At 42.0% G+C, this 16,432-nt stretch overlaps 1 protein-coding gene across 4 annotated transcripts in view; it reads right to left on the minus strand.

The window, feature by feature from the left end:
* CLCN1 (chloride voltage-gated channel 1) overlaps nucleotides 1-16,432 on the minus strand; it is a 60,857-nt gene that overhangs the window by 19,301 nt on the left and 25,124 nt on the right. For all 4 annotated transcript variants that reach the window (XM_077781265.2, XM_085592141.1, XM_085592136.1 and 1 more), the window contains exons 2-8: nucleotides 10,701-10,854; nucleotides 10,092-10,223; nucleotides 8,517-8,645; nucleotides 8,280-8,413; nucleotides 7,445-7,522; nucleotides 3,894-3,972; nucleotides 1,023-1,148 (exon numbers count right to left, since the gene is read on the minus strand). In XM_077781265.2, coding sequence (XP_077637391.2) covers nucleotides 1,023-1,148; nucleotides 3,894-3,972; nucleotides 7,445-7,522; nucleotides 8,280-8,413; nucleotides 8,517-8,645; nucleotides 10,092-10,223; nucleotides 10,701-10,854 — 832 coding nt within the window. The remainder of the gene's footprint in view (nucleotides 1-1,022; nucleotides 1,149-3,893; nucleotides 3,973-7,444; nucleotides 7,523-8,279; nucleotides 8,414-8,516; nucleotides 8,646-10,091; nucleotides 10,224-10,700; nucleotides 10,855-16,432) is intronic.

Consider the following 16,432-nt stretch of genomic DNA (forward strand, 5'->3'; position numbering starts at 1 on the left):
CTAGTGATTTGAAATTAAACTAATTTCTAGTGATTTCCAATTTATTTGAGAGACCAAGTAGGGAGTCAGAAGACACAAAGTGAAGGACAGGAAATTATGTCCTGTTATCTGTCTTTGAATTTCTTATATTCTTCTCTGGAAAGAACAGAAAGATATGAGTTTTGGGTTTTTTGTGACAGACCCAATGGTTAAATGCCCCTTACTTTTAGGCAGTGGTACACAAAGAAACATGGAGTGACTTCCTACATTCAAGTAGAAAGTGTATTAATTTTCTATATTCCAGAGAATATTCAAATCCCCAAAAAATACAGCCCTCTGAAATCAAGAGAGACATGTTATAGCAGTTATAAGTAAGTAAACTGCCCACGTGGAGCTCAGTAAAATAGATGTAATTGTAAAAATTAAAGATAAAGGTATTATATAAGGAAAAAGTTTACATAGAAATGGCAGCCTTCTGCACCAAAACTCTATTCCCACAGTGGCTGAGATGCTGTCCTGAGCAAGCTTCACTTGGGCAATTTCTGTCTGCAGCAAATGGCACTCTCATGCTTATCAGTTTCTTGAGACACTTTGTTTTTTCAGGACCTTCACTCATATCCTACCAATCTTGTACTCTCCTAATCATACAATAATCTCAATTTTCTTGACTATCCATTTTTAGTCAAGAGGTGACCAAAGCAGTCCATGAACTTTCCATCAAGGATTACATCCTCTGTGATGGGATATTTCTGTATTGCAGCCTGAGTAGAGGCAAAAAAAAATCACACCCCAAGGGGTCTTTTGCTTGCTGAGGACTCAGATTCTGTAATTTATCAGTTAGATACATCCCAGCTCTCTTAGGAATAGATTGGGCTAGACAGCTGACAAGATGGCAAGACACTTCCCTTTCTCCTTCCTTCTGTGCTGCTGGAAGTCATGTGTTTCAAACATCATAAAAACATTGTGGTTTGGAGAAAGATGGAAAACAATGCATGAACAGAGCAACTTCTGTGCAAAGAGAGCAGGAATGGCTCTTGGCTTACCTGCATCCTTGTTCCAGACAGCCAGGACTCGGAACACAAAGGCACTAAAGGTGGCTGCAAAGAAGCCTCTCCAATAATTGCGCACAGCAAAGTAAGTGGAGGTGACCTCGATGCTGAAAAGAACCCCTAGAAAGAGTTGGAAAGGGAGCAAAGCTAAAATAACAAGTGTCATATGAGAAGCATGAAAGAGGATTCTAAATAGCTTCCTAGAGCAGTGGTCTCCACACTTCTTTGATCATGCACCCCTACCAGAAAAAGGTTTATGAGCATGTACTCTCCCCCATATCTGTATTTATTAAAAAATAATTTGCATGTACTACTGTACTAAAATATTGTGTACAATATCAAACATGCACAAAAATAGAAAATAGACAAGGATGAGATAAAGATGAAATGAACATAATTTTAAAAAGAATTTGTTTTATTTATTAATGGAACTAAAAAAATTGTTCTCACTAAAATACTAATATTCTTTCTTTTTTTAAAAAAAATCTGTGTTTTAACACTTTGTGACCCAGAGATTCAAAGGTCTGGTTCCATAGTCAATTATTTTGATACTTGGTCTAAAAAGAATATCTCACCAAGACACATAGATCCAAATGCAAGAAATGTATCATTGGCTGTGCTGGCTAAATCATGATACTATTTTTTCAATCCCACCCACCACGTACGCAAAGATTTTTATTAAAATTTGGATAGTAAATTTTCATCCTCCTTGATGTCAATCAGTTGTTGCAAGACAATCAGAAGATGTCGAATTTTTATATTTTTAAAAAGTTGGTTCAAAACTCACTGAAAATCATAATCTTGAAAAATTTTTAAAAGGTAGAAATTTCTGGGTTTTCTAGTTTTCTAGTTCTGTTTTCAAGTTTTTTGAGTGTATATATAATGATAGTTTTTATAGCTAAGACACATTGTATTTGGCAACAGATTCACAAAACCTCCACAAGTTTCTTTTGCAAAACAGTTTCTCACCCACTGTTATAACATCACTTTCACCTTGAAGTACATTAAGTATGTTTACATTTTCAAAAATAACTGCTGGGTTGCAATCTACTGACAGATACTTGTCATCACAGAAAGGATCAGCAAATTCAGAACACTTGTCGTTTTGTAAAAGAAAAAGGTGCAACTGGACTTTAAATTCTATTCTTCTTTAAAGTTGCTATCAGATAACCAGAAAATACCTGTTATTTTCAGGATTTTCATGGTTATTTCCCATCTTGTTATGAAGTATTGTAAAGATTCTACTCTTTCAGGGTCTTGTTTTTATTAAATGAACCACATCAACAACATCCTGTAGCACTTTGTGCATGTCTGGCTACCATTTCTTTGCTGCAATAGCTCATCTGTGAACACTGTAGTGCATGAATTCCAGATGTAGTGGTGTCTAGGTAACCTTACCCCCCAATTCTTCTCTTACTCTGCTAGACCAGTTGTTACACATGCAGAGGTCTTCCAGAAAAAAATTTTATTAAAGAAGTAATTTACTGTTGAGACTATAGTTTCTGTGGTAGATATTCCTTTCAGTGTCTCACAGAAAGAAGTTCTGCTTTTCACTATTGAAACAGACTCTGGAAAATACCATCATCTGAGGCATTTCAGAAACATCTGTACTCTAATCCAGCTGCACAGGAAACATCTCCTACTGTGTAATTTGTACAGACCCTTTTTTCTTCAAACCTTAAGCAATGTCTGCTGTGCATCTTTCAGCAGTGTTTACTGATGAAAGAACACATTTTAGTTTGCTGCTCTATTGCTTTCTGTGCACTATCCCAGCCATTTTTACATTTTATGGCAGGAAGAACGAGTGTTTCCCCTGCGGCATTTTCTCTTTTGCTGTGAAGCAAGAGAACTCAAAGGAGGCTCCTACATATTTGTCATTAGATTCAGTGAAATTTTGTGAAGTATTGGATTGAATGTCACTGAAGTATTGGATTGAATGTCACACAGCTTGAAACATCACTGAAAAAATTGTAGAGGTTTGTCTTCATGTTCTGGATGCCTAGATTTTAAGTGTCTTACTAACTCTGATGGCTTCATACCCTCATTAGTTAACTTCTCAAAGCACAATACACACACAGGGTAAAGTTCATCCTTAATGATAGCAGATGTAAATTCATATTTCAAATAACCTTTGATAATTTTAATCTTCTTTTATCTGCCTTCCTCTCAGATCTGATTAGCTGGCCATTGTTTCTACCTCATAATGGGACTGAAAAGGGCTTGTGCTAGAAGTGTCAGCTCTGCCATTTCTTGTCATTTCTCTGTGCTCACATTATTAGTATTATCTTCAATCCATAGCCTCTTTGTGAGGATTAATTTCATTAGCACTCGATAATATAATCCATAAATCCACTTAATCCAGTGGGGGCACACATTGATTGCTATTCATTGCAGTATGCTGAAAAAGAATAAATTATGAAGGCACCATGGTCAACCCCCTATGTTGGGAGCAACCCTACACCTCATGCATTGTATGTGACAAGTGGCCATGTGACATAGTAGAGCACCACTGCCAATACAAATACTTAATATTAGCAAAGTTTAATCTATTTACTTTTCTATATTAAAAAATAGGAATTCTGGTATTTCCTTCCCACACCCAGCAGATCACCTTGTGCAGCCCCTGGGGTATGCACATCCCAATTTGGAGACCACTGCTCTAGAGAGGCTTCTCGTCTTGCCTCCAGAAACTGTGGGAAAGATACTGTCAGAGATGCTGGGGAGGTTGAAACCACTAAAGGTAAGTGTCTCTGTCCAAAGTAAATGTCAATCAAAAATGTGGTGCAGGAGAGGAGGAGAGGAGAAGAGGACTAGGTGGGAGAGGATTTAGGTACCCGAGGAAAAGGAAACAGAACAGCCACTTGCCTCCAAGTGGTGTCCCAAAGCAGCAGCCAACACCCACAGCACACCCCACAGTCAGGACATCCGTGTAATAATAGGGCTGCTACTGGTGAAAGAGACAAAGAGAGACAGACAAACAGAAGAAAGTAGGAAAGAAAACAGAGAGTGAGTAACAAAATTGGCAGGTATCACTGTATGATGTCACCCAGCTCTGTTGCCAGTCTCAGAGTTACTGCTATGTTTATCTTACTGCTCCCTTCTGGATGGCTTCAAAATGTTGAAAAGGCAAGACCTGGCACAGGACAGGCATATACCTGGAATCACACATTCAAGAAACATGAAGAAGGCAGCACCTCATTTTCCTTTGAAACATACACATTTCTGTCACTGTGGAAGAAATACCTCATGGAAAATCCTCCAGAGGGTGGAAGGAGCATAAGTAGGTTTCGCTCCAACTCTTTTACTTTGGCAGGGAATCTCAGGATGTGCATGTGCCACAGAATGCCTCAAAAAACTACCCTGTGACTCAGTGTGCACAAGGCACACACATGTCCAGAGCAGAGCGTGGACTGATGCTGAAGGTTCTTCCATGCTGGGTGAGTGGGTGACAGATCACCCAGAAAAGCATTGTGCTGTCCTGGTGAAAATGGTCATAATAATAAAAAAAGTAATTGGAAGGTATAAAAGGGAGATTCTTTCTAAGAGACTGGGTACCATTTGCTTGTCAAGGGCTAAACTGGCTTTTCAAATCCATCCTCCTTAATACACAGGGTGGTATTTACCTGCAACAACACCAAGAAGTTACACACCAGGGCAATATGAAATCAAACTGCAAGCTATATCCTGGACCAAGGTCAGCTGAAGATTACATGACTCCCACGTAGTAGAAATCACATTTCATAATTTGGTGTAAATCCAAAAGAGGAACTAGGGCTACAGAAACTGATAACTTTCTGTTTGTTCCCATACTACAGTGGTATCACAGACTCACAGCAAGTTTTACTCCTGTGTTTCTGAATGCTACTCTATCTCTCTGTTCAGAACTGGGCTAACTGGGATAGATCTGTTAGATCTAGGGTAATAGGATCAGGGTGCTCAGAATCAGGCTGCTAAGGCAGCCCTGAACACCTTCAAGGGCAGTGATTCCCCAGCATCTAGTGACACCTGTGCCACCCTGAACCACTTTTGGGACAAGGGGAGAAATTCTTTTCATGTGTAGATAGAATTTCCTTTGTTGCAAGTTCTGCGTCCTCTGAGAAGACTTTGGCTGTTTTGTCTGACATCTCCTTTATCTACCAAAGGCAGCATTGAGATCATTCCCTGTTGAGCCTTCTGTTTTCTTTTCTAGCATCTCCCAGTCATCTATGTATGATGCATCCTGGAGTCTCTGAGATTATCTTTATTCCAGGTACAAAGAAACAAGAAGTATAGACTTCCACAGATATTTTTTTAAATTTTGAGTTTTTTTCTTTATTTTTTTTACCATTAAGACAGATACTATTCTCCTGTATACTTCAAATGGCTCCACCTGACTGTGATCTGATCCTTGGTTCTGAAACTGCTTTCTCTCAAGGCTTTTGGCAGACTGACAAATTTTGCCTTGAAGCCTCAGGCTTCAGCTCAGACTGTCTCCATCTTGCTAGACTGCCCACATATGCACAGTTCTCAGCCTCTCTCTTGCTTAGCCTGATTTTCTTTCTGGAACTTTTCTCAAGTTATCAACTGAAGAACCTCTAATCTGTAGCTGACAAACTATGTTCCTTCCTTGACTTTTTTTTTTTTTAATGACCAACCAGAGTAAAGATAAGTATTACTGCTGATGCAAGACCGTGTTGCAGTTGTCATCTAACTCATCCATTTGAAGACTAACAGGAAAGTAGTGCATGGAAGAACTAAAGCCATCTTAGAAAAAACCATAGCATTTAAAAACTCCTTACACTTCTGGGTACACTAACTGTGCAAAGAGGTTCAGGGCAGCACATGGGGAGAGGGGGAAGTGAAATGAAAGACCAATTATTTATTAATATGTTTCCACTGCTTTAGAAAGAAGTTATCATGTGCCTCTGTTTAAAGAAATTCAGCAAATCAGAAGAGTAGTACAAATGCATGGGGGAGACATAAATTTCCAAATTTCTCGTCCAAGTGGGATAATGGAAAGTTGGGAAGGGACCCCTGGAGTTGTCTCCCTGCTCAAAGAGCCGTTAGTTCTGTTAATTCCAAGGCTAGGTCAGGTTCTTGTCCAGGTGAGTCTTGCACATTTCCAAGGGTGGAATTTCCCTGGACATTCTGAATACCTATGCCATTGCTGGACCACCTTTGGGAGAGAAGAACATAATTTCCTTTAACAGAGTAAAAATTTCCCTCATTGAAAGTTGTGCCTGTTGCCTCTTGCAAAGTTGGTTTGTTGGTTTGTCTTTTTTTTTTACTTCTGTTCTCTACTTGATCGTTACTGACTTTCTGGATAGCCCTTGGTACTCTTCAGGTGGAACAACGTTCATGGCTGGCAGAGACTGAGCAAGCTGCATCATTAGAAATCAACACTTAAATAGGTGTCACTTTTCCTGTAACCTTCCCTTCCTTTTGCTGCCACCAGTTACATGTGAAAAGAAAGAGCTCGTGTTGCTGAAGTGGAAAGGTATCTGTGGTGAGCCTTTCCTGGGAGCAGGAGGTCTCACAGCAAGAGGTCAAAGGAACTGTACATTAAATGTCACATATAGGAAGACACTTGCCTCCAAGAGGAGCCTTGAAGCAGCATCCGACTCCAACTGCGCAAGCCGGCACCAGGAGGTCGAGCTGCCTATGCACATTCTGGAACAGGGAGTGCAGCCAGAGATGGGCATGCTGGGGTTAGAGGGAGCAAAGCCACGGCGTTAGGACCCAGAACAATGGAAAGAAGCAACAGCCAGCAGCACAGTCAGCCATGGCTATTACAAATAGCAGGCTGTACACACTTTAGTGCAGTCTTTAGTACTGTCAGCTGGTGACATCTGACAGTGACATCTGCTCCTTGTGCACAGACAGGATCTACTGAAGGAGAACAGCACCTCCAGTTGTATTACACAGTCATTTTCTGCTAAGAGCCTGCACATAAAGGAGTTCCTACATTTATCTATATGTGCAGTTAATAGATTTTTTTATACAACCAGTCAATATGGTGATCAGCCTGCAGAGGCTGTTCGGTATAGCAAAAGCATACAGACAGTGTCAGTGTCTATAATTAGCAATGCTGTATAAATTTGGCTTAAAGACAAATTGATCTTTGTCTGCAGCTACTTTTTTATACAGTCAATGATCACAGGGCAAAGGCATCAATCACAAGATTGAAAACTTGTGAAACACATACTCCTAACCAGCCTCTGTGTAATTTCTGGGCAACATTGGTGGTGGTCCTGCACAGTTATTTGGACTGCATGCCTGGCCTTGCACTACTTTTGTTCAGCCTGTGTTTTGCTGCTCTATAGCAGTACAGTAAACATCAATCTGTGTTCCATGTGTTCCATGGCCTGCCCATACTATCCTGGGTGTCTCAGGAGCTCAGCCTGTGGAAGAACTGTGTGCAGAGATATGTGCCTTACCTCATACACCCCACAAAAGATCGACATGAACTTGCTGAGTACCACAGCACAGATACTGGCAATATGCACAAAAGGACCCTGTAAGAGAAGAGAAGAAAATCAGAGATGGTTGCCCTCTGGTTACTGACAACCATTTAGCCACTGCAGGCCTCATAACTTCTCTGCCATCTCAGCCAGTAATAGAACCATCAAGGCTGGAAATCACCTCTGAGATCATTGAATCAAGCCTTTATTGCAGCATCACTGTGTTCACTACTAAAACATGTCCCCAAGTGCCACAGCCACACACCTTTTGAACTGTTCCAGGGATACTGATTGCACCACTTGCCTTTTCAATGCCTGACCACCATCTCATTGAAGAATTTTTTCCTAATATCCAATCTAAACCTTGCCTGGTGCAACTTGAAGCTATTTCCTCTTGTCTTGTCACTGGTCACCTGGGAGAATCGACTGGTTCCCACCTGGCTACAACCTCCTGTCATGGAGTTACAGAGTGAGAAGGTCTCCCCTGAGCCTTTTTTCCTCCAGATTAAGCAACCTCGTTTCCCTCAGCCACTCCTCATAAGATTTGTGCCTTAGACCCTCCAATCTTCCTCAATTCTCCTATCTCCATTTAATTTTTTTCCCTCTCAAAGACTACCTGACTAGAATTTGGTGTTTCCTATATCATGTCTTTGAAGGTGGAAGGAAAATGGCCAGTGAAAGATAGGTGCTGCTGGAAAGAGCAGAGCTTTGAGAAGGGGAAAGGTGGTGAAAGAAAGAAAAGTTGTCTTTTACAGACAGCTGCACCTTCCAGACCCTGGTCACCACTGCACACAGAATCAGCAACATTTACCTCTTTCCCCACAGGCATGCCACTTCCAAGCCCAGCTGTGAGGGCTACAACTTTGGCCACAAAAGCTTTGAGAGTGAGATACTCCTTGAGGACCACTCCCCTCATGATGGTCTTGAGCTCTGGGATCCCAGACCCTGAAAGCAACAGCAGAGCCGGGGATGAACAAAACCCGCGGGCGAGCGGAACAAGAAAAACGAGACAGACAGAAACAGATCCTGCCCTGCCTTCTGTCCTCACCGACAGCCTGTGGAGAGACGAAGTGGCAGAAACTGGCCGCAAACAGAATGAGGCTGAGCGGGACCACCACCCACACGGCGTACTGCAGGGGGACATTGGGGTGCAGCGCTGCGTAGATCCACTTGTAGGCTGAAACACACAAACACAGAACCCGTCAGTAACCACAGCTGCTCCAAACAGGCTGGTAGACATCAGACAGTCACACGCTTGCTAAACGTGCCCATGCTAAATCTCCTTCTGAAATGGTGCCCGCATGTCCTTTTCTAAGACAAGCCTTGTTTTGAGTGCGAGCTCCCCAACAATGCAGGTGTTCTTCAGGGATGGATAGAAGACACTAAGTGATACCTGTGCATAAGTGTGGCATAAAAAGAGGTCCTCATATGCAGCTGTGAGGACAAATCACTGTGTCCTCATTTGGCAGTCTGAGGGTCTTGTGTGGGTTCTGAACGACAATAAAGTGGTCCACCAATGGCTCCTTCATAAAAACCTAGTTTAAAAGCTCTGATTGTGATTTCCCTTCCAGAGGAGCAGAATGGAAGCTGTGCCAGCAGCTATTAGAACAGCAGTGGCACCATTGCTCAGCCAGGTACAACAACATGAGCTGCTGAGAATCCAAAATGAACTGCAGCTCCTCTGCAACTGCATCTTCTCTGCCTGAGCTGGCTCCCCACACAGCCCCAGCAGAGGCTGAGACTTGGCAGGGGAAAAGGAAGAAGAACCCCAAAGGACTCAGCTGCAGGGAGTATAAAGGACAGGAACCCTCAGAGTAAATTATACCAGTCACCTGGGGAAGCTCTGGAGGGAGGAACACTGGGCTGAAAGAATGTTGAGAGCTTTGAGGAATTGGAGCAGACAAGAGGAAAATGTTGGTGTATGTGTGTGCCAGTCAGGACTGGGACGTGAGGGTAAGGACAAAGGAACAGTTAGCAGGATATGGCAGTGGGTGGGATGTGTGTATGTGCACACTGAGATGGGGTCTGAAAGATCTGGTAATTTTTGTAGCTGGCAAAGGGAGACAGAGCACAGGAAAAATGCAGAGAAAGGATATAAGATGGTATAGGAGATCTCTGTGAAAAGGGCAAAAAGAGAGAGCACTATATGCCCAGATAGCAAAAGAATTCAGGGCACTGTATAAATAAAAACTGGAAAGAACAAAAATGAGGTAAAAAAGCAGAATCAGTATCAGGAGGGCATTTAAGAGCCCCTTCCCTCCATTGCCCATGTTCTTAATATTCTTGGGGAGAAAGGGAAGCTATATAACAGGAAAGGCCACAATAATATTTCCCTGTGTTCCTGCATATTCAAGGGAGCAGAAAGAAAAGGGATTAAAAATAATTGTTTGTCTCTGACTCATCATACACATATCCCTTGTTTCTGCCCACTTACTTCCAAAATTTCCCCTGTCATCCCTTTAAAGAACCTCTCCCTAGCCAGCCTTTACTACACTGCCAGAACTTCAAACTTCCTAGGCAGCAAGGGTTGAGGATGGGACAATGATGTTAAAGGAGGAGCAACACTTTGTAAAACATTTGCATCATTTACTGGCTGCTTTTGCAACACCTGAATGGGACCCACCCTGTACGGTCTTTGCACTGGCATAATCCACTCCCCAGCTCACCAACGCCATGACCAGACCCAACAGAACCAAGAAAATCCAGTCCTCTCCAAGCTTCTTGGTAACATATTTCTGGATGCGTTTAGCACAATCTGTGGAGGGAAGAGTGAACCAGAAAAACTGAGTGAACATAAATAAAACTGTGTCTGTCTCTCCTGTGCTGAGAGCTGACTAAAACAAGGATTTATTTGGAGGCATCATGAGCTTCATGTTGAAGGACTGATACCCATCCCTCTCTCACACAGCTCTGTAACATCTTATACAGTTTAAAAAGCATTAAAAAAGGGATAGGGGTGTACAGGACACACAGGGTGGAATTTAACATCTTGTACAGTAACAGCAAAAGTCTGATACAAGGAGGTCCTTTTCCTCCCATTACAGAGCTCTGTTGTGGAAAAAAAATATTTTGAGGATGAAAGCTCATATAGAAAAAGTTTTTCAACCCAATGAGATTAGATTCCTTTTCCTTCCTTCTCTGCTTCTCTCCAGTCACAATTGCTTAAATCCCATCTCTCTTGCTGGCCTACCCAATATCTGGTAATAGGGAATGAACCATGAATTGTCCCTACCTTGACATTTGGAATAGTGCTCTTCTTTGATCTGTACTTGACTGTCACGTTTCAGGGGTTGTCCATTGTTCCTTTGGGCCTGTTTCTTCAGTAGTTTTGCTGCTTCCTTGTCTGAAATGTTATCTGTTATCCGGTCTGTGTATCGGCCATAAAGCTAGAGGAGCAGAAAACAAGAGGGATCACAAGGAAAAGGTAAGGCAAATGTTCCTTCACAGATAGCATTAAGGATGACAAGGCAGATCTACCAACAGTCTGAGGTACAGACCCAAATGTACCAAGCAGGGAGACTGAGACACAGAAACTCTCAGACAGATTCAGCTCGTTTATTTTTTCTTCTTTTTCTTTCTAATTTCTTCTTTCCAATCTCTCCAAAACCTTTTCACCTCCTTTTTGGGAGTACAAGATACGATCACAGAATATTTGTTATTTTCTAATGTCCTGGGGGAAAAAATGGCCGAGAGATTGAACATTAAGAAACAGCATTTGAGCATTAAGAGACAGCTTTCTGGAGGTACAAAAGAAGGTCAAAGTAGTTCACACGAGGCCACCATCCTCAGGGCTGTCTCATAGATTTCAGGAGCACTGTAAAACATCTCTGAAGGTTTTGAGAGGCATTACACTCTCAAACAGGCTGCAGGAATGTCCTGCATCTGTTCCTCCTGCTGCCAAGGAATGCTTAACAGGGCACACAGCCACTGATGGTGCTGGTGGAGGAAAAGAAGCAGCATCATCTCAAAAATATCACAGGCTGCTGCACACTTCCAACCATTATTTACCCAAATCAGCATTTTAAGTCCTCCTGTATCTCAAATTCCTTTAAAATTCCTAATTGCTTAATCTAGTCTTTTTCTTTTGATACTAGACTTGAAAAGCAGCTGGTTATATGCAATTCACAATCAGCTGCATGTGCTCACCAAGGACATTTCCTACAGTGAACTGGGCAGTTGTGCTGTCTTGTCAACGTCTTAAGGGAGTTTGAAGAACCCTGACTGTGCTCCGTGTTTGTTTACCAGATTCCCTGAAGTGCAGCTATCCCACCTCACTCTTTCAGAGTATAGGTGGGGAAGGTGTGCATTTGAGAAGCAGAGAATAAACCTCTTCTCACATATCCTTCAGTGAACCAGGTTTGGCTCTACTTCAGACCAGATTACCACCTGATGCACTGTGACAAGGTGGCCCTTTGCTCCCTCCCAGCACATCTGCTTCTCTGAGATTTTCTGAGTGGCAGGAGGAGAATGAGCCATGTTTTGATCAGCAAAACCAGACACTTAAGCTGGAGAATGAGAGGACATATGACAGAGATAAAGCACTACCACACACTTAGGAGACATTTCTATTTGACAGTTCCTGCCTCCCCATTTCAAGTAACAGCAGAGATGTTCCTGTTCCTTTGAGATAAAATAGATATAGGGACTCACAGAAAGATTTACAGTGGAAGGCACCTCTGGAGGTTTCTAGTCCAAACCTCTGCCCACAGCCTGCAAACTCCAAAGCCAGGTAAGCCAGATTAGGCTGCTCAATACCTTATCCAGGCAACTCCTAAATATCTACAGGAGTAGAAATTACCCAGCTTCTCTGAGCACCTGTTTTAGTGCTCCACCAACTAGTATTTCAACATAACAAATATGACTAAAGGTCCTAAGTATTTTATTTATTTGCACAAATTCCTCAAGAGACACTTGAACCATGTGCCATAGCTCCCTTTGAAAATCCTAGTGGATTTTTTTTTTCACAGAACCCCTATCTATGCTTTTTAAATCATCCTGGTCTGAAGATGGCTCACCTGCTGCCTCTTAAACAGATTGATCCTGTCTGAACATCTGAAAGTATTCTTCCTGTCTTCACTGTATTGGAAGCCACACAAATTTAATGCCATTATTAACCACATGATTACCAACACATTCTAAGTAAATTAAGAAGACTTTGCAGGGAATAATGGCCATGCTCTGACCCCCTTAAAATAGACAGCACAGTGAAGCATCAGGCTGAAGAATTTTATCTACAGGGTAATTGCCACATACATAATGCAGTCCTACCTGGTAAACTGCTATTTTTTTCTGTGTCTTTTAGACAGAAATGCCAAATACTAGCAGATTTTAGACAAATTCATCTTCCCATCACCTCAGCCAGTGTTTCATTGCTGTTAAGTGGTCATGAGAGATGGGTTTATGTCAAATACAACTTAAACCCATGTCAAGTATGAGATTAAAATTAGAATCTTCCATCTGCCAGACAGAACAGCATGACAGTATAATAGTATGAATGCTGAAAATCCTCATATGGTATCCAAGTTCCCTGCTTCTGCCTGGCTGTAAAGTGGTGCAGTCAGGATATTGGGGGAAAAAAAGGAGTTAGTCCACAGAGATAAAAAATAAGTTGCTGTCCTGGCAAACCAGGTAGTCTCAACACATATAAAGAATGCTTCACACATGTACTTTGCTCCTCCAGAATTCTGGAAGTATATAAAATGGTAGGAGATTGCAGGACAGAGAAAGAATCCAGAAATCAGAGGATGACCTTACAGCAAAATTGGGTTAGGCAAGAAATATCCACTCCACTAGAAGATGTAAAACTAAAAATATAACACAGTACAACTCTGACTGTTCCTTCTTCTGTTGCTCCCTCTCTAACACAAGGAACACAGAGTTTCTGAGCACCAGAAGAAATGAAGACAATTTTAAAGGTCCTCAAATACCACCTAAGGGTTGAACCAGAAAAGATACTATGATGCCTACTTGGCTAAATGCTGAGGGAGCCACCAGAACGATGCAAAAACAGCTGAAGGTATAAATACCACTCAGGATACATGGGAGGAGCATACATTTCCCCCCCAAAAAAACCCCAAACAAACAAAAAAAACCAAACAAACAAAAACCAACCACAACCAAACCATCCAGGAAGAAAGCACAACCAGGCAAAGTTTGTTTTCAGAGATGAAGAATTTATCTATGCAAATGATCTTTTATCTTTCCAAAAATTGGGGCAATTTCTTTTGTTTGAGTTACAGAGGAAGAGCTACACAGAATCTCAGGGGAAAAAATACATCACAATCTCAAGACTTTTCTGGGAGCTATTTTCTGAGGGGTCAGCATCTCTGTAAAACTGCCCTCCTCCCACAGTCCAAGCTATTTCCCAAGCTATTTCCCATGCCATTCAGACTGGACAATACATTCCCCACAGAATACTCCAGTCCTGAAATCCCTTTCCCCAACTCTGCCAGTGCATCCTGTCTATGATCTGCTGCTCCCAGCCACTGAGGCAGCCCCAGCCTCTACTCCCCTTCCCTCTCACTCCTGCCTTGTAGCCATCCTGCTATTCCTAAAATTATCTTCCTTAGCTGATTTTTTTGCATCACCAAGGAGAAACCATATCTGACCTCAAAGGTGAAAACTCCCAAAATACTCAACATACATGAATTTAAATGTCAGTAAAACATCTCAGTAACTGCTTAGACATAGAGCCAATGAGGCACATGTATGGGACAGGGGACAGCAACAAAATAATAGTTGTTCCTGAAGAAAAGGCAGCAAAGGGGAACTCTAACAGCAGTGCCACTACCTAAAGGGAGAGAAGGGCTGGAGGGAAACATCAGAGCAAGATATCTCAGAGGGGCACAGAGATGGACAAAAGGGGAAAAGTATAACTTTTAAGAAAAGAAAGCCCCTGCAAAGGAACACATGTCCCCATCCAGCCCCACTTGATAGTAGGTCAGCACAGGAGCAGGTGCCCAGAGGGGCTGGGGAATCTTCAGTGTTGCAGATGTTCAGAATGTGTCTGGAAAAGGCTCTGGACAATGTGACCAAACTTTGGAGTCAGCCCTGCTGTGAGCAGGGGCTTGGGCTGGTGAGCTCCAGAGGCCCTCCCACCTCTGTGATCCTGTTTTTCTGTATTACTGCATTGCCTGATTTCTTATTGCACATCCCTCCCACTACACCCATCTGTGTATTCCTGAGTGAGCTCCCTGCCAGGAACACCCTTTCTATGGTCACAAATAGCACAGCTTTAAAATACTTCACCAGCTGTAACTGCTTTCTCATGCAGAAATAAAACAATACAAAATCCTACAGTGCAGGATAATGCATATTTTTAACAAGGTATATGACATCGCCTGTTATATTAATTGTCAAAAATATATGTGTATTGTTGTTATTTTTATTATTATTATTTTCCTACTACTATTATGTTATTATCTATTATCAACTGTATGTTTTTGACTAAAAATTATCTGAAGGTCCAAGGTTAAAGATCAAGATTTCACTATTTTAGGGTCTGTGTAAACCAAGCCAAATCACACGTACAACAGGAGGCAACAGCTAGCAGAAAAAGCGAGCAACAGAATAAAAATCTCTGTCAAATGTTTTTTCACATGACAGTGGGGAAAGAAATCTTAATTATTACTCTGTGTGGAAATGGATGAAAACATTTTTCATGCTATGTGAAAACATACTATGAAAACATATTTTTTAATGCTAATTACATGATAATAAGTGTGCATGATTGTACAAAGTACCTGTGCATATTTATAATTTATTTGTATGTGCATGAATGACCAGCAAAATATACACATCCACAGCAAACCTGGCTTAGCCAGATTATGCTTGCATGCAAAGTTCCATGATAAATGTACATGCACACGTGCATATGCATAACTGCTGGACACTGCTTATATAAAATATTTCTAGGACATAATTTTGGGAATGGGAATAGGTTTGATGACCTTCTTGTTTGTATGTGAGATCATCTATCTACCTGCACTGACCACCACGCCTCTGGAATTGAGCACAGAGAGACTCTGGTGTCAGGGAGCAAGAGCACAGAGCTGGTGGTGTTGCCTCACTGTGTCCTCTGTGCCTACTGGACAGTGTTTTTAGATGAGTGGGACTGGCATATCTGCTGGATATGTGTGAACTGGGATGTTCCTGTGCATGGATGTGCTTTACTGGAGAAAGGATTTGCATCTCACCACACCCCAGCTCACTCCTGGTTCATGGCACACACACATAGGTGCATTTCCTTCACCCAGCTCAGCTCTCCCACTGAATTTGCACTCCACAGGGCAGGTGTGACCCCAGTGGAGCTCAGCCTCGGGTGGGCACACACACCTCTCCACCCCATCCCCTTAGCATGATGCTCAGCTAAGGCAGTGCTCACCCTCCTAGCATGGCTGCTGCAGCCAAAGCACTGTTTTGTGTTGATGTAAATAAAGCCTGAACTGCTCCAGTCAGAGCTCTGACCACTTGGTTTGCTGCCTCAAATAAGCCAGTGGGATGGTTTTGGAAGACTTTAGTGGAGGAGACATGCAAACTCTCAGATGTTGTTGGCAGTTTCAGAAGAGAAATTCCTGAATATGGCCATGGAACTGATTCTCTGATCTGTGGCAATGTGACACATAACTATCCTCACTGGGATGCTTATCTACTGGAAGAGATTTTCTTGGTGGCAAATCTGCCTCTTTTCCCATCACTAAAACACTCAAGTCTTTAGGAGACAATGCAATCTCCTTCATTCCCCAATCATTCACCATCCATGTAAGAGGATTTGTATTCATTTAAGAAGAAACATCCACTTTATGAATTTCACATTCACACACTCTCTTCCTCATAATTTGACTGGATCCTTCATTGCACCGAAGCTCTCTTAGATCAGCTTAATCAGAACAGAGTGGTAGGAAATAAGATACCAGGACTCTGCTGTAAACCCTCCCCTTTGCAGGAGGCTGTCCCAGAAGAAGA

This window comes from Lonchura striata, chromosome 1, assembly GCF_050655825.1.
Source record: "Lonchura striata isolate lonStrDom1 chromosome 1, ASM5065582v1, whole genome shotgun sequence".
In the NCBI taxonomy this organism is placed as follows: domain Eukaryota; kingdom Metazoa; phylum Chordata; class Aves; order Passeriformes; family Estrildidae; genus Lonchura; species Lonchura striata.